This window comes from Artemia sp. Qi Xiang Cuo, chromosome 4 (genome assembly GCF_049724085.1).
Source record: "Artemia sp. Qi Xiang Cuo chromosome 4, ASM4972408v1, whole genome shotgun sequence".
In the NCBI taxonomy this organism is placed as follows: domain Eukaryota; kingdom Metazoa; phylum Arthropoda; class Branchiopoda; order Anostraca; family Artemiidae; genus Artemia; species Artemia sp. Qi Xiang Cuo.
The window spans coordinates 17,987,918-18,014,606 of NC_142797.1; the positions used below are offsets into that span (position 1 = coordinate 17,987,918).

General features: G+C 35.6%; 1 protein-coding gene across 1 annotated transcript in view; it reads right to left on the reverse strand.

Annotated features, from left to right (window-relative positions):
* LOC148952842 (monocarboxylate transporter 12-like) overlaps positions 1-26,689 on the reverse strand; it is a 105,606-nt gene that overhangs the window by 14,438 nt on the left and 64,479 nt on the right. Inside the window, exon 6 of the mRNA XM_089088127.1 lies at positions 14,858-15,062. Coding sequence (XP_088944253.1) covers positions 14,858-15,062 — 205 coding nt within the window. The remainder of the gene's footprint in view (positions 1-14,857; positions 15,063-26,689) is intronic.

A 26,689-nucleotide genomic window follows, 5' to 3' on the forward strand; every position in this document is an offset into this window, starting at 1 on the left:
GAAATTTCATCAAGTAATTACAATTAGATTAATATTATTCAACAGGAAGAAACTGAAAGACTATTATAATTAACATTTTAAAAAGGTAACATAAATATTAGAATTTTATGAAAGTCTTTATGTTAAATAATTAATTATGTAATAATCATCTGTTAATGGATCTGAAAATGATGAAAATGATGAAATTAGTAAACGCAACAAATTTTAAATAAATTTACATCGTTGAAAATGCGATTTTTTTTTTTAGTAAATTACATTATCTTTTAGCAGTGACAGAGGGGGTTTTCAGCGTTACAATCCTTCTTTTTAGAGTAGTTTCTGTTGGTTCTAGTTTTTAAAATTACTTTTTATTTAAGCTTAAAATTATTTGATTGGAATGTCTGTTTATATTTATAAACAGACAGTTATGAGCCTTTTTCAAATTAAATAAAAAAAAACAAGTTTTTTTTTAACTGAAAATAAGGAGCGGCATTAAAACGAACAGAAATTATTCCGTATATGAAAGGGGCTGTCCCCTCTTCAACACCTCGCTCTTTACGCTAAAGTTTTTTATTTAAAAAAAAAAGTTGTGAGACAGAGTCAAACTTTAGCGTAAAGAGCGAGGTGTTGAGGAGGCCCTTTCATATACGGAATAATTTCTGTTCTTTTTAAAATTTAATGTCGCTCCTTACTTTCAGTTAAAAAACAACTTGTTTTTATTTGTGTATTTAATTTCTGAACGTTTTTGAATTAATGCAGATTTTGATTTTGGCTCACCGTACATGAATAATTAAAACGAAATTTGCATATTAATTTTACTTTTTTGCTTAAATGGCTTTCTCGAAAGTTGTTTAATTTTATTTACGAACATTTTTATTAGTAATAAATATACGTAACTTACGTAACGAACTTCTACATTCGTATATTTCTATTACGTAGATTAGGGGGTTCGCCCCTTAGTCAATACCTCACTCTTTACGCTAAAGTTCAAATTTTGTCCTAATTCTTCAAGAATGACCCTAAATCACAAAGGCCGTTAATTAGAATAAATAGCTCTTATGAAATTACTAAAAAAAACTTTAGCGTAGCGAGCGAGGTATTGACTAGGGGGGCGAACCCGATCATATACGTAATAATTTCTGTTCGTTTTAAGTTTTGAAGTGCTCCTTACTTTCAGTTGAAAATTTTTTTTTTTTTTATTTAATTTCTGATCGATTTTTTAAATAATGCTGGGAAATCCGGTGCCCCCTTCATAGCAATGATTCTTTCCCCATGAAAACTTCCTCCATGGGAAGATCCTCCCAAGTAACATCCGACCCTTTCCCCTCACTACCAAAAAAAAAACTGAAAATGTCTGTATGCTTCCCAATAACCAATACTATATGTTAACATTGGGGAAAGTTCATAACTTGTAGCCCTTCCCCCGGGGACTGTGGGGGATTAATCTCCTCAAAGACATAGTTATTATATTTTTCGACCATTTTTAACAAAAGGTTTATCTCAAAATTTTGATCGGGTGACTTTGGGAAAAAAAAGCGTGGGAGGGAGCCTAGTTGCCCTCCATTTTTTTTGTCACTTAAAAAGGGAACTAGAACTTTTAATTTCCGTTCGAATAAGCCCTCCTGCGATATCCTAGGACCACTGGGTCGATACGATCACCCCTGGGCATGGGCGTAGGCAGCATATTGTCTAGGGGGGGGGGCAGTCGATAATGTGATGGAGGGCCTTTTATCAACTGCTTTTCCAACCATCTGCTTTTTCAGCCATATCTAATTTAAATTTGAAGATCTTGGGGGGGCAGCGGCCCCCCCGCCCCTCCCTACGCCCATGCCCCTGGAGAAAAGAAAAAAAAAAAAAATAAACACGCATCCGTGACCTTTCTTCTGGCAAAAAACACAAAATTCCAGATTTTTGCAGATATGAGCTTGAATCCTCTACTGTACGGTTCTCTGATATGTTGAAACTGATGGTGTAATTTTTATTAAGGTTATATGACTTTTAGGGGGTGTTTCTTCCTTTTTTTCCAAAATAAGGCACATTTTCTCAGGCGCGTAACTTTTGATAAGTAAGACAAAACTTGATGAAATTTATATATTTGAAATCGTCATAAAAATCTGATTCTTTTGATGTATCTATTGGTATCAGAATTCCGTTTTTTAGAGTTTCAGTTACTATTGAGCCGGGTCGCTCCTTACTTACAGTTCGTTGCCACGAACTGTTTGAAATTGCGTCTGAAAGAAACTACTATTTTTTTTGGGGGGGGGGATGGGGCTAGTTTTGAATTAAAAATAAAATTAACAACAGTCTTATTATCTTGCTGACCCCATCCTGTCTGTAGATATTGATGGGTAGAATACAAACAGGGTATGTCTTGTATGTAAATTTACATATTAAAGTCATATTCTATTCATGGTATTCCATAGATAGATAGATAGATATTTATTGCAAAACAATAGCCTCTTTGGGCCATGGCAAAAACAAACACAGTTGCATATAAAGTCAAAACACATGATAATAACATGTATAACAATAACTAAACATATCCCATAGCAAATAAAAATAAAATAACATAACAATTGCAACACAAAAGCATACAAAATACTATAAAACTAACTCACATAATTGCACACAATGTCACACACATAATAATAATAATAATAATAATAATAATAATCGTGAATTCAAAAGCCTTTCTACAGGGCCATACACTATACGCTATACATCAAATATAGCAGAAAAACAAAAGTAAAACTCCCTTCAGCATTCTTATTCCAACTAAAAGCAAACTATCTTCACAATAGGTCCTTTCTTATCTTTAGTGCCTGATCAACAAATCTACATCATCTACACTTGAGACTATGTACTTTCTCAGACACTATGCACCGAATTGAAAAATTACTTTCCCCCAAAATACCCTCCCTTAAATCAGTAAGCCCCTGGCATCAGCACAGAAAATGGCACATATTAAGCATTGGTTTTATGCAGAGTATCTGTTGAACCACTTTAAAAAAATTCAACTAACATTTTCCTCATTTCCATCCTCTTATAGGGGCATAAATTATTAGCGATTCGCAAAATTTTGGTCGAGAGACCTTTTAGACCGAGAGAGGTTCAAAATATTTTTGTTTTTTTGTGCAGAGGGCGGCTTACTGGAGGTCTTTGCCAAAATATCTTTTTTATATTTTTATTTTATTCATTGTCTGAAAAAAACCCTCGTTTTGTTGTTTAATTATTTTTCTTCATTCTTCGTTGTTCTGTCGTATACCACCAAAGACAATTTTATAAACTGTACACCAGGATCAAAACACATTATTCAACTACGCAGTAGAAATTATTTTGTATTTTTTATCAGCGGGGGTAAAAGGAGACCTTTGAATCGTATTTTCATCATATAAGAGGGGGAGGGATAGACCTTGATTAACAAAAAAAGATTTATGGTGCCCACCTCAAATATTACCAAATACAATTGTATATACCATAAACAGAAATTAAACATTATTATAAAACGGGACTTTAAATTGTATTATCATTGCAAAATAGCCGAATTCTAGCGTAGTTAGCTTTTTTGTATATATATAGTATATATATATATATATATATATATATATATATATATATATATATATATATATATATATATATATATATATATATATATATATATATATATATATATATATATATATATATATATATATATATATATATATATATATATATATATATATATATATATATATATATATATATATATATATATATATATATATATATATATTTGCAAAAAGTAGATTGGGAATGTTAGTTTTATGCAAGAAAAATACCAAGGTATTTTCTAATTATTAAAAACTTTTTACTTAAGTTCACTGTACTTCCAAAGAAAATTCTCCAAATTTATTAATTTTAACAGACCGTATTGAATTAAAAAAAAAATGATACATAATAAAATTATCGATTTACTAAATTCTCCTAATTGATTTCCTTCCTATCCTATATTTCCTTCCTATATTAATTTGAAAGATACAAAGAAAAATAATTAAGTTTACAAATAGAGTTTTTTTTATATTTACTAAATTTGTGGCGATCTTTTTTACAGAGGTTTTAGCAAGATGTAATGTTGTTAGTAGTTCTAATATATATATATATAATTCATGATGACACAAATTTTTGTTTTAAGACTACGAGAAGATATTTAGCATGCAGTTCTTTTCACACAGCAGTGCTGTGTGCCAAATTTTCCCGAAAAACTAAATGGATCTTTAAAAAAGAAATTGACGTTAACTGAAATCAACGATTTTATTTCGTATTTATTTCGATTTTATTAACAAACATTATTTCCAGGGACATTCCAGAGAATATTATTTTCTTTCATGGAAATTTGGAACCCTTAAAAATGTAGGGATAGTGGAAGTACTAGAACACAGTTCAATCAAAGAGAGGAAGAGAGACTAATTTTCTATAGTTCATTCTACAAAGTGCGCTTTAATTTTATTGGTTTAAGTCTGTGATTTATTTTCATCTAACCATGAACACTTAAAAATATCGAAAATCCTTAGTGATTTTAAATGTACCAGAAATAAGTTGGGGGGACAGAAAGAAGGTTCCTAGATTTTTTAATATTTTCAATAGACTGTGCAGGAGTTTGAAGCTGCTTTTCTGGAGTGTCCTTGTTTAAAGCAGAAATCTTACAATTTTCCGTTTTAGCGCCATCTAACGCAAAAAAATTAGTTCTAATATAAAGCGCTGTTTTTAACTGACTAAGAGAGAAAGAACCAAATGACGTCCTAATCTGAAGTTGTCAGGGATAGAAGTTACTCTTAGAAACTGTAAAGGTTGCATTGATGCAGTGTTTTGAGTGACGCTGCGTTATACTGAAAGGATACTGCAGGCTGGTCTTTCGGAGAATTTGCATTTTGACGAAAGTGGGCCCCGAGTGATAACTGGATTTATTACACAAAAGAGGCCCTTGCGCGTAAGTCTCACTCATTGCCTTTCTAGTTCGATTTAGGAAGATCGGTATTAACTGGTAGCAAAATGTCAGTGATGAAAGACCATTTCGACTGCCGTATGGACGAGCTTCAAAGTTTGATTTCAAAGCTTCAAAATGAAAATAAAGTACTGAGAGTAAAGAATCAACCGCTAAGGACTGAGTTGGTTCATGTCAAAACTAATGCCCTGAGATTGGAGATGTACGGTCGAAGAAACAACATTCTTATTTACGGCGTTGAAGCTCCGCAAGGAGCAGAAAATCTTCAAGAAATTGTAATGACATTTTTTCAGTCTAAGCTTTGAATTGCAGATGCTGATCAGCTGAGTATGGTTACATTGTACCGTATTTCTAAAAAGACGGTTCCCTCTCAATCTGGAGCTGGGCTGAGTCTTCGAAGTAATTCAAATAAGCAGAAAGCTATCGAGCCTATCTTTATTAGCCTCTCAAACACTGAACGCTCTGCTATTATGAAAGAATGTGGAAAGCTGAAATAAATGTGGAAAGCAGAATGTGGACGGGTTTCAGTGTGTCGACACACTTGCCAGCTGAGCTCGGTAAACGAAGAAAAGAATTACTAGCGCTCGGGTACGAGCTAAAAAATTCTAAATCGGCAGCAGAAAAGGTTGCAGAAGCTCGTGTTGTCCAGCGAGGAATAAGACTATGGTTAGAGGTAAAAAGGTTGCCAAATTCACAATGGACTAAATTTCAAGACGACTGCTTTGACCCGCTAAAGTGGGCAGTACCCGCCGAACCTGATGATACCGACTTTGATGCTTGAAACATCATTAGTGTAATTTGTTTTTCTTGATTTTGTTTGTTGTTGTTGATAATTCTGCCTGATGTAGTCGAAGAGATGAAGAGAAAACATGATAAAAATAGTTGAGAGTTGTTTTATTATTTATTATTATTATTTATTTGTTATTGGGACTACAGCAGCGAAAACGGGCAAGATTGCCATTGATGAATTAGTTTTTTTTTGTCGCTTGCCAAAATGAGTGATTTGTTTTTCCAGAAATGTTTCATTTTCCATTTTTATGTGTTTCTTGTGTAGTCCATGTTTGTTTACATCAGTTTTTTGTTGCAGTTTTGATGAAGTTCATTCGGGTGTGTGCATTTCTCACGGCTGTTCGCTTTGCTCCAAGATGTGACCACATTAACCCAGAGAGCTTTGGGTAGGTTTTGAATTCCTTTTCTTCGTCCCCGAGGCCCACTACCTTGTCAGTAGCTAAAAAAAAGTTAGAATAGTTAGAAAAGTCGTTTTTAAATTTGGAAGAAATTTTTGATAGAGTAATTAGTAATAAAAATGATTGTTCTTATTTTAGTGAAATTGAGTTTCCTCGAAGTAAATATATTCAGTTAATGAGTATGCCCCAGGTATGCTCCGAATCTCAGCTCAGTATAGTTCAGCTCAACTGACAAGGATTATGTTCGTCACTGACAGACGTAATGACCATGTGCCGACAAATAGGACCTGACGTTCTTGGACTGCGTTAAACATTCCCGTTGAGGCAGACTGACATCCTGGTAGATATCCCCGGGCATACATCTAATTTCGTGCATAGAAAAGAGTCAGCACGAGAACGATTGGCAATCTATACAAAGAGGGAATACCCAATCTGTGTTAATGGCCAACTGACTCGAAATATAGAAGGTATTTTTGAGTCACTTTTTCTTGATATGTCACTTCCTTCACAACGGAAGTTTATCGTTGGAGAAATTTACCGATCACCGTCAGGTTCTGTTTCTTCGTTTATGGAATATTTATTGGAAACACTCCAAATGCTTGAAGAACAGAATCATGATGTGGTCATCATGGGTGATTTCACAATCAACCTAGCCTATCCCCTAGCCAATACCGCTAAAGAACTTCTCACTCTTATGTCTGGATCTAATCTTTACTCGTCGACAACTATCCCATCGAGAGTAACTGAATGTACTCATTCACTTATAGACAATATTTTCTCTACTCTACCTCCATTCTCGTCTTCAGCAATCATCAGTGACATGTCGGACCACTTCCCCTTATGCACCGTTTTCGAAACAACAAAGGCAACAAGGTCATTTTCAAAAACTAGAGATGATATTCCGGTTGTAGATCTGAGTAAAGAAAATTTACGGTTACTTAACGAGGAATTGGAAAAAACAACCTGGGATAGCGTTATGGAGAAGGAAGATCTGAATGAAGGATTTGAAATTTTTACAGTACATTTACAGCACTATATGAGGAATGCTGTTTTAAAGAAAAATAAAGAAACATGGAAGAAAAACGCACCAATACAGAAAAAAACAGAAAGTTTACTCAGGTGTATCAATAAAAAGAATAATCTTTGGGCGGAGTATCGTAATCTACCAAGTGTAGCTAGCCTGCGGATTTATGAAATTTATAAGAAATGCCTACGGTCAGTTTTTAGAAAATCTAAAAGGGATTACTTTAATCAAAGGCTAGCCGAAAGTGGGAAGGATGGAAGGAAGTGTGGAAGAAAGTTAATTCAGTGTTACGACCGAATAGCCAACGGCCTGAACTACCATCCAGAATTACGGTTGATGGGGAAACCTTTACTGAACCAGCACAAGTTACAAAAGCTCTTTGTACCTTCTTCGCCAGAATTGGAGAAAAAACGGCTAAAACAGTGCTATCCCCCAGAAAGTCCTACAAGGACATTTTGGACCCAGCGTATGTCAAGTCGATGGCACTCATTCCTGTAACTTCGACAGACCTTTCGATGATTGCCAAAGGTTTGAGGGGAGCATTTGCCTCTGGTTTCGACCGCGTCCGTACTAAAGTGTTGAAAGCAGTATTGCCGTCCGTATTACAAACTTTAAAACATTTGGTACACCTCTCCTTAGAGAAGGCAGGAACTATTCTTGCCAAGAAGGCAAGAATAGTTCCCCTCCAAAAAGGTGGCCCTCAGGACGAACCGTCTAATTTTCGACCCATATCTATTCTTTTGGTGTTTTCCAAAGTGTTTGAAAAACCTATGAAGTACCAACTTTACTCTTTTCTGGAAGCTAAGGGATTTTTTAACCAACGACAATTTGGATTCAGACCCGGACATTCGACGGAAGAAAATCTGGCATCACTGAGCCTATTCATTAATAAAGCACTTGACCTGGGACTTGTGCCAGCTGCTATTTTGCTTGAAATAATAAAAGCTTTTGACAGTATTGATCATGGAATTCTATTGAGCAAACTAGAGCAGATTGGAGTTAGAGGAGAGGCTATACGATGGTTCCGGTCTTACCTTAGTAGCCGACGTGTTTATATAGGAGAAGATCCGTTGAATGACACCGTTGTCAACTTCGGTGTGCCGCAAGGCTCAATTTTAGGCCCACTGTTATTCCTGGTTCATGTGAATGACCTAAGTCACGTTCTGAACCCTAATTCCAGGACTTCACGGTGCTGCAAATTATGTTGCGACCTAGAAATTTCGAGCAACGATAAAGAATTTGATGAACTTGTGCCATTCGTGGGTGACACTACAATGGCCTCCTGTGACACCGACATGTCAGCGCTCCAGAGTAAACTTGAAGTCATCTTAGAAGAAACTTACATTTGGATGGATGCCAATTAATTTGTAATAAATGTTGACAAATCTTGCGTTTTCTTCTTCTCAAGGATTAGAACTCTTCACCCAGAAGTGTGGGAAATAATGACTTCTCAAGGAACGATCAGACAACCAAAACCTGGCTATGCCATGTACCTAGGTGTACTCCTTGACGAAAACTTATCCTTCGCACATCAAGTCCACGCTGTGGATCTGAAGCTCTCACGTAATCTTGGGATTATCAGGAAACTGAAACCCACATTCCCTCAAAAAACCCTTCGTCTACTTTATAATGGACTGATCAAGCCTCATCTGCAGTATTGTTCGTCAATTTGGTTGTCAAAATCACACCCCACATGAAAAGGCTTGATTCAATCCACAAACGTGCCCTGAAAATAATTGGAAATATGGACGATTTTCTTTCCCGTGAATCACTTTATCATTTATCATACTCAGTTATTGTTTCCAAATTTTGGTTCGGATTACTTCCATCAGCATTCCACAGTCTATTCCAGTTGGAACAACATCCTAGGAACACGAGATCTGCCTCAAACCTTTTGATGAGACGGACACCTACAGGACGGTTGGATTTTGCACCGGATGATGCGTTGGCGAAAGTGTGGAACGTGCTTCCACAAGAGCTGAGATGTAGGAGCTCCCTTGGGTCTTTTAAAAATAATTTGAACAAATATATTATTGAATTTCAAAAAATAGAGTTAATTAATAATTGAGATTTTTTCTTGTTTTTGTTTTGAGAATTATTATCATTATTATATTGGTTCATTTTTGTTTTTTTATTTATTTTATTTAATTTATTTTTTCATTTTTTTTTTTTATTTAATTTATTTAGCTCTCCAAAAGCTATACTTTCGGAGAGGAAGGAGGGAATCTCTTAGATAATGATTTGTATGGATGAGGGATGTGGTTGTGTTGAAGATTAAAGCGAGAGTCGTAAAGCGTGATTAGGAGGAATCGTTAGTCAAATTTGTTACATATTTAACTCGATGAATTATTCTACAATAGCATCAATCAAATAAAATTGCAATGTGCTTTTTAAAATTTTACAATTACAATGTGCTTTTCACATACACTCATCTTCAATTGAAATGACTAAACATCTTCAAATATTTGTGACGTGATTCGTATGAAAAATTTCGGAAAAAATTGACTATGGAGAACACGTTCCTATGAAAAATCTGGCTACTGCAAGAGCCGAATCCACGACCTTCGGGTTAGAAGTCAGACTATATCGTTTAATAAGATTGATATAAAAAATTTGTTCCAACAAGAGCGTTCATTTGGACGCTTGGGAGTCCAATGGACTCCCAAAAGAGTTCATTTGGGCTGTAAAAACGTCAGATGCATACAGTGGCGTCAATCCACTAAAATTTAGGGGAGGGTAAAATGCATTTCTCAATATCTAGGGGGCAAATTGGTCTTTTTTTCCGTTTTTTTCAATACAAATGCAAAAAGGAAGGCATTTTTGATGAAAATACCCCAAAGGGGTGTTTGTCGAAACCTAATGGGGCAAAAAAAAGATGCCACCTCCACCTCCGTTCTCCCGCAACTGACGCTATTGGGTATATCGTTTTGTTTTGGGCATGCTGATTTAAAGTTTTCAAAATTTACTTGTGAAATATAGCTAGTTTTGACTTATATTTTATTCCAACAACATACATAACCTAGAATTTTGTTTTAAACAAAACTTTAAATATCTAGACATAAATTTTTGGAGGGTATTACCTCAGAACTTTTATTATTACTTGACTAGAGTAGAGCTACTCACATTCAGAAGCGCAATAAACGGTAAATTATTAATTTAATCCACTGTAAACCACTTTACAAGTACCTTCCTTATCTGAATAAACACAAACAAGTCGTTAAGGTTTTTACTATTTAAAATCCCTAACATAACATTGTTCAGATAGGCAAAATCTGCCATACTAACCCCATCTAAAATACAGATTATCGCAATCGATTACAAATGGTTTTCAGCATTGACAACCAATGAAAATTATTTTCTTTAATAAGAATGCATTTCATTGGGCGTCAGCCCAATGAAATGCATTCATCAGAAATCAATTCCAATTAATTTTTGATTTAATTCCAATTAATCAATTCCAATTAATTTCCATTCATCAGAAATCAATTCCAATTAATTTTTGACAAAGTCCATTAAAGTTTTTTCACTATTTTCAGCTTTACGTTTTCAAGATACCTTATTAGGTTGAAGATCGGAAAACCTTAAAGGCTTACAGAGCCTTACTTTAAATTAATTCGCTCTTTACGCTAAACTTTAAATTTTGTCCCAAATCTTTAAAACGACTCTTGAAACACAAGGGTCGTTTAGTTAGAACAATAAGAAGCTTTTTAAAAGCACTAAAACAATTTAGCGTGAAGAGCGAGGTGTTGAGGAGGGGGTAACCCCCCTCCTATATGGAAGAAATTCGGATCCTCTTAAGTTTTAATGTTGCTCTTTGCTTTCAGTTGAAAGAACTTGTTTTTTTTTATCTAATCTTCACAAAAGAGCACACTCTACGGTTTTTGAATTCATTCCTTTCGCCTGACTAGCTTTGCCCTTCTTTTGAATTTGATAAAAAAAAAAAAAAAAAAAAAAAAAAAAAAAAAAATCTCAACTGAAAGGAAGGAGCAGCATTAAAACTTAAAACGAACAGAAATTATTATGCATATGAAGGGGGTCACTCTCTCCTCAATACCTCGTTCTTTACGCTAAAGTTTGAGTTTCTGTTCCAGTTATTTAAGAATAACTCCTGAATCACGAAGGCCGTTAATTAGAATAATAAGCTCGTTTAAAATTTCTATAAAATCAACTTTAGCGTCAAGAGTGAGGTATTGAGGAAAGGGTGACTCCCCATCATATGCGTAATAATATCTGTCTGTTTTAACTTTTAATGCTGCTCCTTACTTTTAGTTGAAAAACTTGTTTTTTGTTTAATTTCTGATCTTTTTTAAATAATACTGGAAAATCCGGCTCCCCTCCATGGAAAATTTCCTTAACCCACAAATATTCCTCCATGGAACAATCCTCACATGCAACCCCCCTACACCGACCCCCCCTCCCCTCTGAAAAACGTCTGTATACTTCCCAATAAACCAATACTATATGTAAACAATGTCCTATGCTCACAGCTCTCAGCCATTCCCCCGAGGACTATTTCGGGTCAAGTCATCCTCAAAAAAGGCATAGTTACTAGATTCTTCCATTATGCTGAAAAATGGGCATCTCAAAGTTTTGATCGGCCGACTTTGGGAAAAAATGAGCATGGGAGAGGGGCTAGCTGCCCTCCGATATTTTTGGTCACTTAAAAAGGGCCCCGGAACTTATGATTCTCAATCAAATGGAGCCTCTCCCGATCTTCTAAGATCACTGGTTCGTTACGACCATCCTTGGAAAAAAAAAAAAAAAAAAAAAAAAAAAACCTCTACAGTAGGGTTCTCTGGTATGCTGAATCTGATGTTGTCATTTTCATTAAGATCACATGATGTTTTGGGGTTGTTTCCTCCATTTTTTAAAAATTACACAAATCTTCTCATGCTCGTAACTTTTGATAGGTAAAAATAAATTTGATGAATTTTACATATTTTGACTAAGCATCAAAATTCGATTGTTTTGATGTATACATTTTTATCAAGACCCTGTTTATTAGAGTCAAATTGAAAACAGTGACACAATCCTTAAATTTTCAAGAACATTAAAATGAAAATATTCCCCCCTCCCCGCTCCATCTTCAGCCTATCCTTGCCTGAAAACCGGGATTTCCTGTGATTCTCCTTTTTGTTGTTATACGACTAGTAAAATTGTTTCGGTGTCCAAATTCTCCCCGTTGTTGGCACAATTGAATTTTGAAAAGAGGCACCTGGAAACTTTTTTGGTTTACAAACAAGCCTAACCAAACTTTTGTAACACCCAATTTGTCTTTGGCTGATCGTCGAGCAATACAACATCAATTGTGTGATACAACCATAACGTTCAGTCAAAACGAACAAAATGGAACAGAATTTAGGCTAATGGGAATATGCAAAAATTAAACAGCAAAAGTAGCATTTTTAAATCTGAAAAAAGTAAGGATTCTATTGATAAGTCAATAGTCAACAAAAGGAATACATATAACAGAATAGGATAGCCTAATTTATCTTTCTAGAAAAAATCCTTTTGTAGGGAAGTCAAGTAACTAATAATTTGAATGTTTAAATCTTGAATAAAGTTAATAATGTTCATATTAATATATAGCTTAGACCGATGGCAGTTTTCGTCTTTTGTTGCAGCAATCCGGAAAGTTTTACCTTTAGAGATCTGATGATATATTTTTTCGCTCATTTTCTGCTGATTTCTCACGCATGTTCCTTATTTTTAAAACTTAGCGCCCGCTAAGTGTAAAGCTACCTAACTGGATATGGAGTTCTTTTTCATTAAAAATTGAGGTCCCGGGTTTTCTTAATTTTTGAAAGACCCATACTATTGTGTAAGTTTCCGCTTTACCTATTTAAAAAATCGGATTTTATTTATAGTGTCCTTGGTACTTTAAGGATTTTGTCAAAATCCGATGCGTCTGAACTAAGCATTATTTTAAATTAGCCAAACTAAGATTCGTCACCCACGTTTTTATTTATATCAGCATCCTTTATTGATTTGTTCAACCTGTTTGACTGAGATGCTTAGGAATCCCTCGTTTTTTTCCAAAATGTTTTAAATCTCCTTTTTGCGCTAATAAAATAGTTAGGAAATGGAGCTGAATTACTTCGAAGTAAGTCTTAGATACCCCAAAAAATTCTTTTTTCTTACAAACTACTTGTTAACAACAATTTTTTTATAGATTTTAATGAATTTTCCATATGTCTTTCTTAATTAAGATAGTAAAATTATATATCATACTTTAATAAAATAAAAAATGACAATTTTAATAAATTTCCAGTAGGAACATTTTCGTTTAATATAACGCAATAGAGCAATGGAGTCAATCGATACTTTTTTTTTAGTTTCTTTTACTTAGAAGTAAGGTCAATCGACTCCTCAGTGCATCAGTTTTTTAAACTTAGCCGGGCATTGCTGCTTGCATAAGTAATAGAGAAATAATTTGCGTGTGATTTGTAGATAATCTATAATAGGGTTTACAAAAAACATTATTATTGGTGTGTTCTTTTTTAAATACACTGTAACTCTTGCTGCTAACTAACGACTCACTACAACACCAATCCGTGACCAGCATAGCAGTGCGTTGCTGCCTTGGCCTCATTAAAAGCAATTCATTCAAAACTTTACTCCTTAAAGAAGTGCCATATCCAGGGGCATTATGCCTAGGGCGAGGGTACCCCCCTCCAATGTTTTCAGTCTGTTGGTAAAAAAAATTGAATTGGTGGAATAGTGAATCAAATTTGTATTTATTAGGATAAATGGGCTGATGGAAATACATGACGTAAAACCAATGAGAGAAAATCAGTTTTAGTCGGTTGAAAACCAAAAAATGAAATAAGTTTAATAGCAATATCAACCAAATCAGTCGGTAAACATTACCAGCCAGTGGGTAAAATACAATGCCCCCTCCAGATATTTTGGCTAATGACGCCTCTGATCCCATCCCATCCATAAAGTAATAAACTTGATATATACTTCGAAACTTTCAAAAATTTGAAATCAGCAATTACAATAAAAACGCATCAATCATAGAACAGGAATGTGCATAGAGCTCAACCCCCCCATCCTCCCCCCCAAAAAAGGCTTTATATGATTTCTCTTATAGTCTATAATGCATTCTAAACTCATTCTTATGTTTTTAATGTTTCTTAGAATTTGCTCTCTTCCTGAAGCAAGTTCTTGTGTACATGCTGGCAAAAAGATCTTCCCCAGGGATAGTAAAGAAAAGCTTATGAGAATTCCAGGTACCCATGCAGTAATTACGTTCTGTGACCACACTGGTTACACAAGTCGAAAAAAAGAAAGACAACAAACATAAAAAAAGTGCCCAAGACGAAGGAAAGAAAAAGAGATATACATAGAGGAGAAAAGATGCAACATGAACTCCACATAAAATCCACGAACCTTGAGAATTGATTGCATTGGCAGAAAATGTCCCTAGTATGGTTTCCTAATCATGTCTTTTTTTTTTACTTTTTTTTCCTTTTTTTATTGTCTAACTTATGCTGGCATATTTTCGGGAAGAAGGGGTAAAACATTTTCAGGCTGGTGAAGAAACACAAATTCAGGCTAAACATGTAAAAACACGGAGATTAATCCAGTAGTTATTGTACAAACAATAAAAATTTCAAATTTGTGCTGAAGGCCTGAAAGGCCTATGTGCATATGACAGAAGGAAAGAATACTTACCAAAAGCGGTGGAAACAGTGCATAAAACGAAGAAAACGTTTTTCACCAGAGCAAAATTAAACAAAGCGTGAAGAGGTGGAAAATGAGGTAGCCAGCATAGCCAGAGTGGTCGTGGAGGTGGACGAACTCGTTTGCTTGGTGGGATTGGACGTCTGCGCTTTTTTAATTCGTTTGCTTTCATTTGCGACAGCGAATGCATGCTACCCTGAGAAAATATATTATAATATAATGTAATGAGATTATAATGCAACAAAAAACAACAACAAATAAAGTATAAAAAGAATAAGCATGGGAAGTCAAACTCGTCCCAAATATAGCATCAAATAATTAAATCTATATAATTTAAATCTATAGCAATAATAAAATGACAGATTGAGCAACAATAAACACAAATAATCCAACAATACTATAAACAGTTTAATGTACAACAATTTAACGATAACTAGATGGAAAGGTTATAACTTCAGGAAAATTTGCTGCAAAAGCCTTCAGAAAATAGACAAGAAAAATAACTAGAAGTAATGAACTAAGATAGAGAAGAAAAAGACCTTACAGTTACGGTTGGATCACACCATGTGAGTTATATATTAGGTGTTTACTTAAAGTGAAAACTTTCACGCTTAGAACGTTGGTTTCATACAGTGCTTCCACGCTTGTCAATTGATAGTGAGATTTAACGATTTTTGGAATTACTTACCATCTAAAACAGGGTCGCACGATCTACCGACAAATATTGGAATTTCAATGATTGCCAATTTTAAGCAGATTTTCGTCAATGCAATTCAGGAAACTTCATGACTTTTTTTATTCTGAGTTTTGGAAAAATAGCTGAGGTTTATTTGGATCAAGTTACAAACATTGAAGCATTTAAAAAAAAAAAAAAAAAACTTTCTAAATGAAAGGGAAGAGAGACATTAATACTTAAAACGAACCGAAATTCCTTGATTCTGTCCAACTTTACTTTTCGATAGCCTTGGTCAGTTAAGCATCTTCGTTTTCTTTGTCATTTGTAGCTGAAAAACTTTATTAAAATAATTACCCCAAGACAATTTTGTAACCATTCTTATGTGTGCATGAGCGCTGTTCCTTTCAGCGGTCCCCTTACCCATTTTAAATCTATTTCTCACATCTTCTAATTAGTGGAGTAAAAATACGGTTTGACCCCGGGGAAATTTCAACAGAATTTTTTTTACACCAAAATGTTCAGAAAAATCGACTAAAATCCCTCTTTCACATGTGTCCCAAATTTACCCTTGATGGAGGAAAATGAGGGGGGAATAGTGACTTTTGTGTTTATAAACGTTTTAAAGTTTAAATAGTCGTTTCCTATCAAATCAACCATGACGAATCTGAATACGATGTCACAAGGGGGGGGGGAGTTGTAGGTAAAGTACACATATCATTTTTGTTGGGTAAAGTACGCAGATAATAAAGTAGTGTATTGCCAAATATGAGGTCAAAAAACACTTTTTTTTACTATTTACCTGATTTTCAACTCTGAGGGCCGTGTAATATGAGGGGTTAATAAGTAAGACTTTTTGAAAACCAATCCTTTATTCGAGGTCAAAACTTCAAATCAATCAATTATAAAAAGGAACGTTTAGAACTCAGGTTAATTAATCAAAAAACATTTTGATTTTAAACGGAATGTTTAGAACATTTTGATTCTAAAGCACAACCTAAAGCTAATTCTTCTTCCTACTCGTATTTATTATCGTCCTCATCCTGTCTTGCTGTAACATTAGCACATAACGCCCCTTTACACTCCCCGCCGGCAAAGCTGCAGAGTAAACCGTTCTGACGGCAGCTGCATATGAGACTCGAACCCGCTGGTGCACTGGCACCGCACCATCTTCAGCAGGTTTTCTGGTGCTGGTAAAGCATCTGTCATAATAGGAAGATACATATTCCATGACGAAGAGAGGCACCAACCCAACTCTTCGGGCTTAAGCAAATTTGACGTGTCTTTCCACTTCATTATTTGCATATAGCACATGTAAAAGTAGTACTTTGCGGCAGCCAAAGTTGGCAGAAGCCTGAACGAAAGCATTTGAACTTTCAACCTACACAGTAAATAGTCGCACCCGGACATCCTTCAGGGTCTTCTCATTACTTTTCTCTTTATATATGCGGAGCAAAGCTTTCTCTCCAGCTTTAATGATCTCCTGGTGGTTGGACCCTAGTGTCATGAAGATCTTACAAGCATTCTTAAAATACCATCTTTAAGTGACAAGGAAATCACTGCTGGTTTCCCTACGCCATTAAGTCTAGATGTTTTATCGCAGCCTGACATTGCGTGGCAAACGAGCAGATTTTCTGCTGCTTTCGTTCCTAGTTTGTTCTTGGTCCTTTTTTTTATATTATGCACTCGTTGGTTATTTTCATGCGTGTCTGTCTGCATAAAGACATCAAATGCATCAAGCTTGGCAATGTACAGCAGAATGACTAATAGGTTGGTATCATTACGAATCAAAGTGGTCGACAAAGTTTCAGCACACCTGACTGCAGTTTGTACAAATAAGACATCGGCATCATCCTGAGCATATAAAACTTGACATCCTGAGTTCGCCAGCCTCTCAGTTAGTAGGTCAATGAAGCGTTCTTTATTTTTGGGACTGCTCAAAAATTCCTCCTTACTTTTGAAGATCTTCATGCTAGGAGATAATTCAATCGTTGGGCACGACAAACCCTTAGTTCTTTTCAGCTGTGTGCAATTTTTCGTCTTTGGTGTATCAGTGTAAGAGTCAAAAACTACCACTGCCTGGCCAAAATGCCTTTTGACATAATCTACGGAAGATTCTGCCACCGTAGAGTATGTGGATCCGGTAGTCCACGTTATTTTGTGGACTAGCCATCCACCACCCAGAACTCTCTGGGAGGTTGGCAGTGTCACTGAACCATCGATCTCTCAATTTTCATCAGTATATTTGTCAGAGATTCTTTATTGGCTGTCCTCATCACTTCGAATGAACTAAAGAGCGAGGGTGGAAAATTACAGAGCTCGAACGACAGAACTTTGTTCAAGTCAGAACCACTGGTGCTAGCTACTGCGACAAGACATTGGAAGATTAAAGCTGGTTCGACAAGTTATCTTTTGCTATATATCACCACAGATGACTTCTCAGCCAGAGTTACAGCTTTCTCCTTTCTCTTGGAAATATATTTGTCAATTTATTTCGCTTCCATTTCTTTCAAAATCTTTTCTCCCACAGATTTGGCATCGTCTACGTTTACAGATGATAAAGGACGGACAACAGAAAACCCGTTCAACAGCTGTGAATCCTGCCAGAAGGGTTCTGGGGGCTCAATATATCGAACTATCTTGTCTATGTCCACCAGATCTCTAGTTTACCTAGAAGATATCGCTTCAGCGGGATTTTCAATAGTCAACTCTGCAAGGCCAGTCAGGTTCAGCATGCGCTCGTTAACGAGAACTAAAGTAGGCATAGCAGATGTCCGAATTGTCTGCTTCAATTCATTCATGCCTCTACCTCTCGTTAGACCACCACTCGTTTTCATACTTCTCATTAACGTTTGTTCGATCACCAAATTAGGAGGAAGTGCCACCCAGCAGTTGCCAGTTCTCCGGATGAACAAGTAACATTCTTGTAACATTCTGTAATGCTCGGGGTGGTCTTTCTTCAACTAAAAAATCGACTGCACGAACAGCCAAGTAGACTTGATGTAAATATTGTGGCCGGAAGCACGGGCAGTTCTGGACTCGGATAATCGTTCTTTTACACTATGAAATATTTCACGGATAAGCTCTTCTGCTTCCGATACCTGCGTTTCGTTAATGATATCTCCCTCAAAGAGCAACTCATGCGTCTGTCTTGGCTTTTCAAGGGGTTCTGGCAGTATGTCATTACCATCAAAACTCTGCCATTCAGTTCTGATAATAAAAGGTTCACATAAAGGGCTATCTCTAACAGACCATGGCCTCGCAAAGCACGAGAGACAGCTTTGCCTTGTAACATACTTCGCCCAGTGTTAGGCGCGTATACTTGACTAATGATTTCCAAAAGCCCCGAGTCAGCCATAAGGGAGCCAGCGGCTCCTAGGAAACTGATGCGGGTGCGGAATCTACCTAGGACAACAATAGCATTTCTTAAAGCACTTGTGGCAGGCTCTGCATCAACGATACACTTTGCCTTCCAGTAAAGTGGCTGGTCAAAGGTAATACCTAGAGTTTTGCAGCTCGACTAGCGCTCATTAGCATGCATAAGTGTAGAATAAACACAGGAGATATCGCTTGGGCTGTGGTTAATAATTGGCAAAAAACTAATATTAACTTTCTCGGATGAGGTAGGTTTTGGTGCATTGGCCACATAAAGGTCGACCAGCTCATGTATGAGCTTTCGAAAAAGCCAGAGGTGCGCCAGAGCGTTTCAACCTTCCATTCATTGACATGAGTGTCACTACTGCTTGTCAAGCAAAACAAAAGCCCGTGGCTGCGACGTGGCGTCGATAGTATCATCATATACCTGATAGTATAATCAGGCCGTCGGTAGTAGCAATATCATGATTGACGTCGTCTCCTAAATACTGATAAAAATGTGCTTTCTCTTCGGACTCTTCCAACAACATTGGATTTACTGCAGTACCGCTTTCAAATTTGTTTTACTTCTGAGTACAAAGAGCAGAAGCCGAGATTGTGCAGTGTGTCAATTAAAAATCGGGACGAAAAATAGTAATGCAGCTGCGAAGCCAGTCCTATTTGTATAGGAGACATTAAACCCCGTGGTCTGCATGACTATCCATTATAGCCGGTCCGATAGAAGATATTAGAATAGGCGATTCGATCCCTATTGATGAAAGCACTAGACAAAGAGATGGGCACACGATGTGCAAACACTTCTCTACTGACAATAATTCGCTAAGAAATTCGTAGAAATCGTTGCTTGTCGTAATAGATTTGGTTTCACTTCTTATTATCCATCCAACAACTTTGATGAGTTGATCCCTTTCTCAGTTTTCACTATCCGCTTCCACCTCTTGGTGAAATTCTCGTAATATCCTGTCAACCGTATTTCTAAATTTTACGAGTGTCTCTTTCCCGTTTGAATTGGATAGTCTTGTTCGCCATACTCACTGACTAGCAAATCCTTAGCTTGATGAAAGCTGTGAGCCAAACTATCACAGTCAGATTCAGAGAGAATACAAACCATCTTTGTTAAAATTAAATAAAAAAAAACAAGTTTTTTTTAACTGAAAGTAAGGAACAACGTTAAAACTTAAAACGAACAGAAATTATTCCGTATATGAAAGGGGCTGTCCCCTCATCAATGCCTCGCTCTGTACGCTGATGTTTTTTATTTCTTAATAATAATAGAGTTGTGAAAAAGTCCAGCCTTAGCGTAAAGAGCGAGGCGTTGAGGAGGGGACAAACCCTTTCATATACGGAATAATTTCTGTTCGTTTTAAGTTTTAACGTCGTTCTATACTTTCAGTTAAAAAACTTGTTTTTTTATTTATTTTTTGAACGTTTTTGAATTAATACAGGTTTTGATATTGGCTCACCGTATATGAATAATTAGAACAAGATTTGTATATTAATTTTAATTTTATTTGTTTAAATGGCTTTCTCGAAAGTTGTTTAATTTTATTTACTAACTTTTTTATTAGTAATAATTATATGTAACTTACGAATTAACTAATGTAACGAACTTCTATATTCACAGCTTTGTAATATGTATATTAGGGGGTTCGCCCCCTAGTCAATACCTTGCTCTTTAAGCTAAAGTTCGAATTTTGTTCCAATTCTTTAAAATGACCTCTTAATCACAAAGGCCGTTAATTAGAATAAATAGCTCTTATGAAATTACTAAAAAATCTTTGGCTTAAAGAGTGAGGTATTGACTACGGGGTGAACCCAATCATATACGTAATATTTTCTGCTCGTTTTAAGTTTTGATGTTGTTCCTTACTTTCAGTTGAAAATCTTGTTTTTTTATTTAATTTCTGATCTTTTTCTTTAATAATGCTGGGAAATTTGGCACCCCCTTCATAGTAATGTCCCTTCCCCCATGAAAACTTCCTTCATAGAAAGATCCTCCCATATAACCCCCAACCCACCCCCTACCTGCTAGATAAAATCCCCCTCGAAAACGTCTGTATACTTCCCCATAACCAAGGCTATATGTTAACATTGGGTAAAGTTCATAAGTTTCAGTCCTCCCCCCGGGGACTTCAGGGGATTAAGTCATCCTAAAATACATAGTTATCATATTTTCGACCATGCTGAACAAAATGGCCATCTCAAAATTTTTATCGCGTGACTTTGGGAAAAAATGAGCGTGGGAGGCCTAGTTGCCCTCCATTTTTTTGGTCACTTAAAAAGGGCACTAAAACTTTTAATTTCCGTTCAAATGAGCCCTCCCACGATATTCTAGGACCACTGGGTCGATACGATCACCCCTGGGAAAAAAAAATAAACACGCATCCATGATCTTTCTTCTGGCAAAAAATTCAAAATTCCTCATTTTTGTAGATAAATGCTTGAAACCTCTACAGTAGGGTTCTCTGATACGCTGAATATGATGGTTTGATTTTCATTAAGGTTCTATAGCTTTTAGGGGGTCTTTCTCCCTTTTTTCGAAGATCAGCCAAATTTTCTCAGGCGCGTAACTTTTGATGGGCAAGACTAAACTTGATGAACTTATATATTTGAAATCAGCATTAAAATCTAATTCTTTTGATGTATCTATTGGTTTCAAAATTCCGTTTTTTAGAGTTTCCGATCACCCCCAGGGGTGATCGATACGATCACCCCTGGGGAAAAAAAACAAAAACAAATAAACACGCACCCGTGATCTTTCTTCTGGCAAAAAATTCAAAATTCCTCATTTTTGTAGATAAATGCTTGAAACCTCTACAGTAGGGTTCTCTGATACGCTGAATATGATGGTTTGATTTTCATTAAGGTTCTATAGCTTTTAGGGGGTCTTTCTCCCTTTTTTCTAAAATCAGCCAAATTTTCTCAGGCGCGTAACTTTTGATGGGCAAGACTAAACTTGATGAACTTATATATTTAAAATCAGCATAAAAATATAATTCTTTTGATGTATCTATTGGTTTCAAAATTCCGTTTCTTAGAGTTTCGGTTACTATAGAGCCGCGTCACTCCTTACTTACAGTTCGTTACTACGAACTGTTTGATGATCCTCAGAGGTACAGGCTCTTCACTGTTGGCACAAAACTGAAGCACTTCTTCGAGAGCGGCTTTCCTTGCACTATCACACGGTATTCCTACCGTTTCTTTGGTGGAGACAAGTACTGCAGTACTTGAAGGTGGCTGCAGTTATTAGATCAGCTAAAGAAAACTTAGATCAGCTAAGGAAAATTTTTGATACACAAAAACTTGACCATATATCCGAGCCAGAAAGTAGTAAGTAAAACTAAATGTAATAAAAAATATGTGTTGTGCGAAATATTTTCAAATGTTGCGTAATGTGCCAGGACCTCTGAATTGTGCCAAAAACGGTACAATTGTACTATGTTGGCGACGTTGATCCCATGTCCTTCACCAGAGTTTGAATTCGATTCCCCTCGAGGTTGCTGTGCAAGATGATCTGCTCCTCCTCCCATAAACCCTCGGAAAAAAACCTGCGGTTGCTGCAGGTTTAGCTACAATATACGATCACCTCTTATGTTTACAAAATTATGCTTATTTTCTTTCTTTTATTAACTTTTATTCCGTTTGTTTATTCTCATTTTTCTTTAATAATGCAACATCTTTTATTAAATATATTAATTCATGCCGGCTTAACGATCGGTTACAAACAAATCACAAATATGCTTGAAAAACGCAACCAGTACACAAGAATACTGGCTGTGTATTCTCATACACAACCAGTGTATAGGCACTAAGGAATGGAAACCGCAAACGGAAGGAGAAAGGGGATTCTAGATTACTGGTTTGCAATTAAGCTGTTCGAGACTCATATTCTAAGGTACTATCCCTAGGTTGATACGAAATGGCGAATAGACAAGAAATGATTAATATGACTAGTTCATATAGGTCAAGTTTGCACAACCTTTTTAGGTGAGATGAGGTACTTGACTACGTAGAATCAAGTTTTTAACTTCATTTTCCAATTCGCCACCATTCATTTCATAGGAAACGATCAAAAAATACGACAACCTCTTAATTTCGAGTTTTAACCCCCTTCCCTTTCCTTTTAGGATGGAAAAGGGTAAAAGGGTACGGAAAAATGGAAACCTGAATTCAGATTTAGAGTCGGCACGATTGATTTGACAGGAAACGACTATTTAAACTCCAAAATATTTATAAACACAAAAATCGATTTCCCCCTCATTTCCCCTTCATGGGTAAATTTGAAACACTTGTGTAAGGGGGGTTTTGGTGGATTTTTTGTGTAATTCAGTTGATTTTCTAAACATTTTGGTGTAAAAACAAATTTTGTCGCAATTTCCCCGATGTTTGACCATTTTTCCTCCACTAAATATGTTACCTCGTTTTTGTTGCAGTAGTTTTTTTTCGCATAATACACTTCAGCTGTTCTGCTGTGGTTCCTTTTTCTGTTTTTATTCTTTTTAACATGTTCCTTCAATACCAAAATCTGTCCTTATCTGTAAAAATACTCCACGGGCCTTTACAGATACAAAATTTATTTACGAATATGGTCTAGCCGTTACTTGGTTAGACTTTAGTTCAAGAGAGCCCATGTTAGGTTAGTTGGTTAATTTTTGTTGTTTGTAAGGACTTTTAGTGATTGCATTTAGTGAAATATTTTAAACTATTTGTTTGATAGTAATGGATATCTTTTGTTGTAAAACAAAGGAATACTCTGAGCACCTGTTTATTGCGACATTTTAAGGAATACGACGATTTTTAGGGAATGAGGTGATGTAGACTCTCAAATATTACATTTTAACTCAGAGAAGCAACTATTCAAAAGATATGTGTGTTATACGTCATCTTGTCAAATTACGTAAGCTATATACGGATACTGATACGTATGTATCTTGCATATGAAGATGCAGTTTTGTCAAAAATTGCACGCTATTTTGATATTATTTTTTGTTATTTGTACTTGATATGGTAATTTCTTTTCAAACGAGCCCCTCCCAACATTCTACAACCACTGGTTTGGCACAGTCACCATTAGTGAAAAAAAGAAAAGAAAGAGACGCATCACTGCTTGCAATACGAAAAAGGGATTTTCCTTTTTGCTCATGATGAGGGACTGTAATTCTCCTGAATAAATTTTCAGCTATGGTGATTCCAATGGTACTGTTTTCATTTGAATCCAACAAAATTTTCGAGGGTTTTAAGGCCATTTTGGAAATTCCCTTATTTTGACTTTGCTACATACTTTTGCCATTAAGATTAACCGAAATAACAGTTATCACTCCTGAATCAGCTTATGGTTCCTTTACACATTGCTGAAATACATGCGGAAATCCATCCGTATCTTTCCGAACGATGACCCAGAAAACGTTACGTTTTAAGGCAAAGTTCTTTTTAAAGAAAGTAGACAGTTTGACGCACTCCAAAAGACGAGAATGCTAGATTGAAAAGTTTTTACTGGCTCAGCAAATATGCAAAACGACATTCTCGAACCAATGCCCATTTTTTTCCGTTTGTACTTTTAGACGCTTTGCGCTACAGAAGCAGTTTTTGCACAACTTACTTCCTTAAAATATATTCAAAAAAATTAATGTAAAGAATAATGCAATTTGTAGCGATGCTTTTCTACAGTTTACAACTTTTCGAGAGAGCATATTATTTTCTTGCTTAAAAAAATCCTCAGCATGGTTCGGTGTTTGATTTGTCTGCATATTTTTATTCCTTACCTCGCCCCAAAGCAAAGAAGGTAGTGACACCCTTGTCTCCATAAAGCAATCCATGTATTTTCATTAACCCTTGACAATAAAGGTTACAGATGGGTTGCCCAATGGAACCATGGAACAGCCTAGGCTACAAGAAGGAATAAGTGGTTTATAGCCAGCTTACTCTGGACAGCAACTCTGCAACTTTTCATTCACATTCGATCTGAATGAATGATATGCAATAAGAAATCAGGTAAAAATTAAAAAATAGATAATTTTCTAAATTTCGGAATACATGTTCTACAGGAAATGAATGTTAACCTATATTTGAATACAGTATGAAGTTCTAAATGAAATATCATTTTTATTTCTTAATCATAGTTCTGCATTCTGAATTTCATACATATTTACAAGAACTTCTTTTACTGTATACTGTTCAGTCTATTGGGCTGTAAAAATGGAAAGATAATGACCAAAAGAAGCAAGACAGGATAGCCTGAGACTTACTCAATCTAGTATAGTATTCGGTCTGCTTTGCAGTGTCTGTACACCTTTACCATATTAATGGCTGAAAATTACTTTCATTCAGGCACCTGACTGATATGTAAAATATTTGCTTTTGGAAGCATATTAATTACTAGTTTGAAGTCTCCCGAGTTCCGCAGTAGCCTATCAGGCCATATGTCATTAGAAGTAGAGAGAAAACATTTGTCCCTTTTCCCGTACGGTGACATTACGCAGTATGAATTCAGTGATAAAAGTCATTTCGCGGTATAAATACGCTGATCAAAGCCATTTCGCGGTATAATTGCGGTATGCGGTATAATCAGAAAAAAGTGCGGCATTTTTCTCCAATCTGCGGTATTATACCGCCCAGTGCGGTATAAGTGGCAACACAGCTGTATTGGCTTGGTAGATTCTCCTTGGTGAAAAAGAGACCCATCACAGCTTCTCATGCGAAAAAGTGATTCTCCCTGTTGATCAAGATGGGAAATTCTATTGTTTTTCAACTATGATTACTCCTATGGTACAGCGATCATTTCGAACTGACGCTATTTTCGAGTTATTTCGATATACTATACTGTTGTATCTAATAGTATAGTTATAGAATAATAGTATACTATATATATACTATACTATACTATATATATATTATATACTATACTATATAATATACTATATATATACTATATATATATTATATACTATATATATACTATAAATATATACTATACTATCGAGTTATTTAGGCTATTTTGTGAAACTCCCCTAAATTTGTCTTCACAATAAAATTTGACAATTAAGATTAGCTGATATAGCAGCTACCTTGTTTGCAGACGTTTGTCGGCCAACATTTAATAAGATTAATTTCAAAAGCATTACCAAGAATCGAAAACTTTCATAGGAAAGTAAAGAGCTATATTTAAACCTAAAACGATCAGAGATAAAATCCAATAATAATTGAAATATAAAACGAGCGGATATTTCTATCCAAAAAAAATAAACCCCCCAAAAAACAGAATTTTAAGTAAATAATTACAGCAAACATAAAGGTAATATATATATATATATATATATATATATATATATATATATATATATATATATATATATATATATATATATATATATATATATATATATATATATATATATAGTCCAGTTAAACTTAAAACAAACAGAAATCACCACAAAAAGGAGTAGGAGTACCACTCCTTAATTCCATTTAAAGGCTATTGATTTCTCTATAAATCGTTTTACTGAAAATGATTTGTATTTTGAGTAGTGTGTTTTTGTCGTAATATCAACACCAACACTAAAAGGTAAAAGGTAAAGAATACAGCATTGGACTTTACAGTCCCTACCGGCGGTGCTGATCTCTGTTTGTTGGTCCTTCCACCAGGAAGTGCAATGGGAGGCTGGGGGCCAACCATCCTGTGCTTTCGCATACCCTTCCTGTTTACCTTCTCCAGAATTCTCCAGGTACCTAGATTTCCCCAGTGGAGCGCAAACTACTCTATGGCCTTTAGAAGGTTA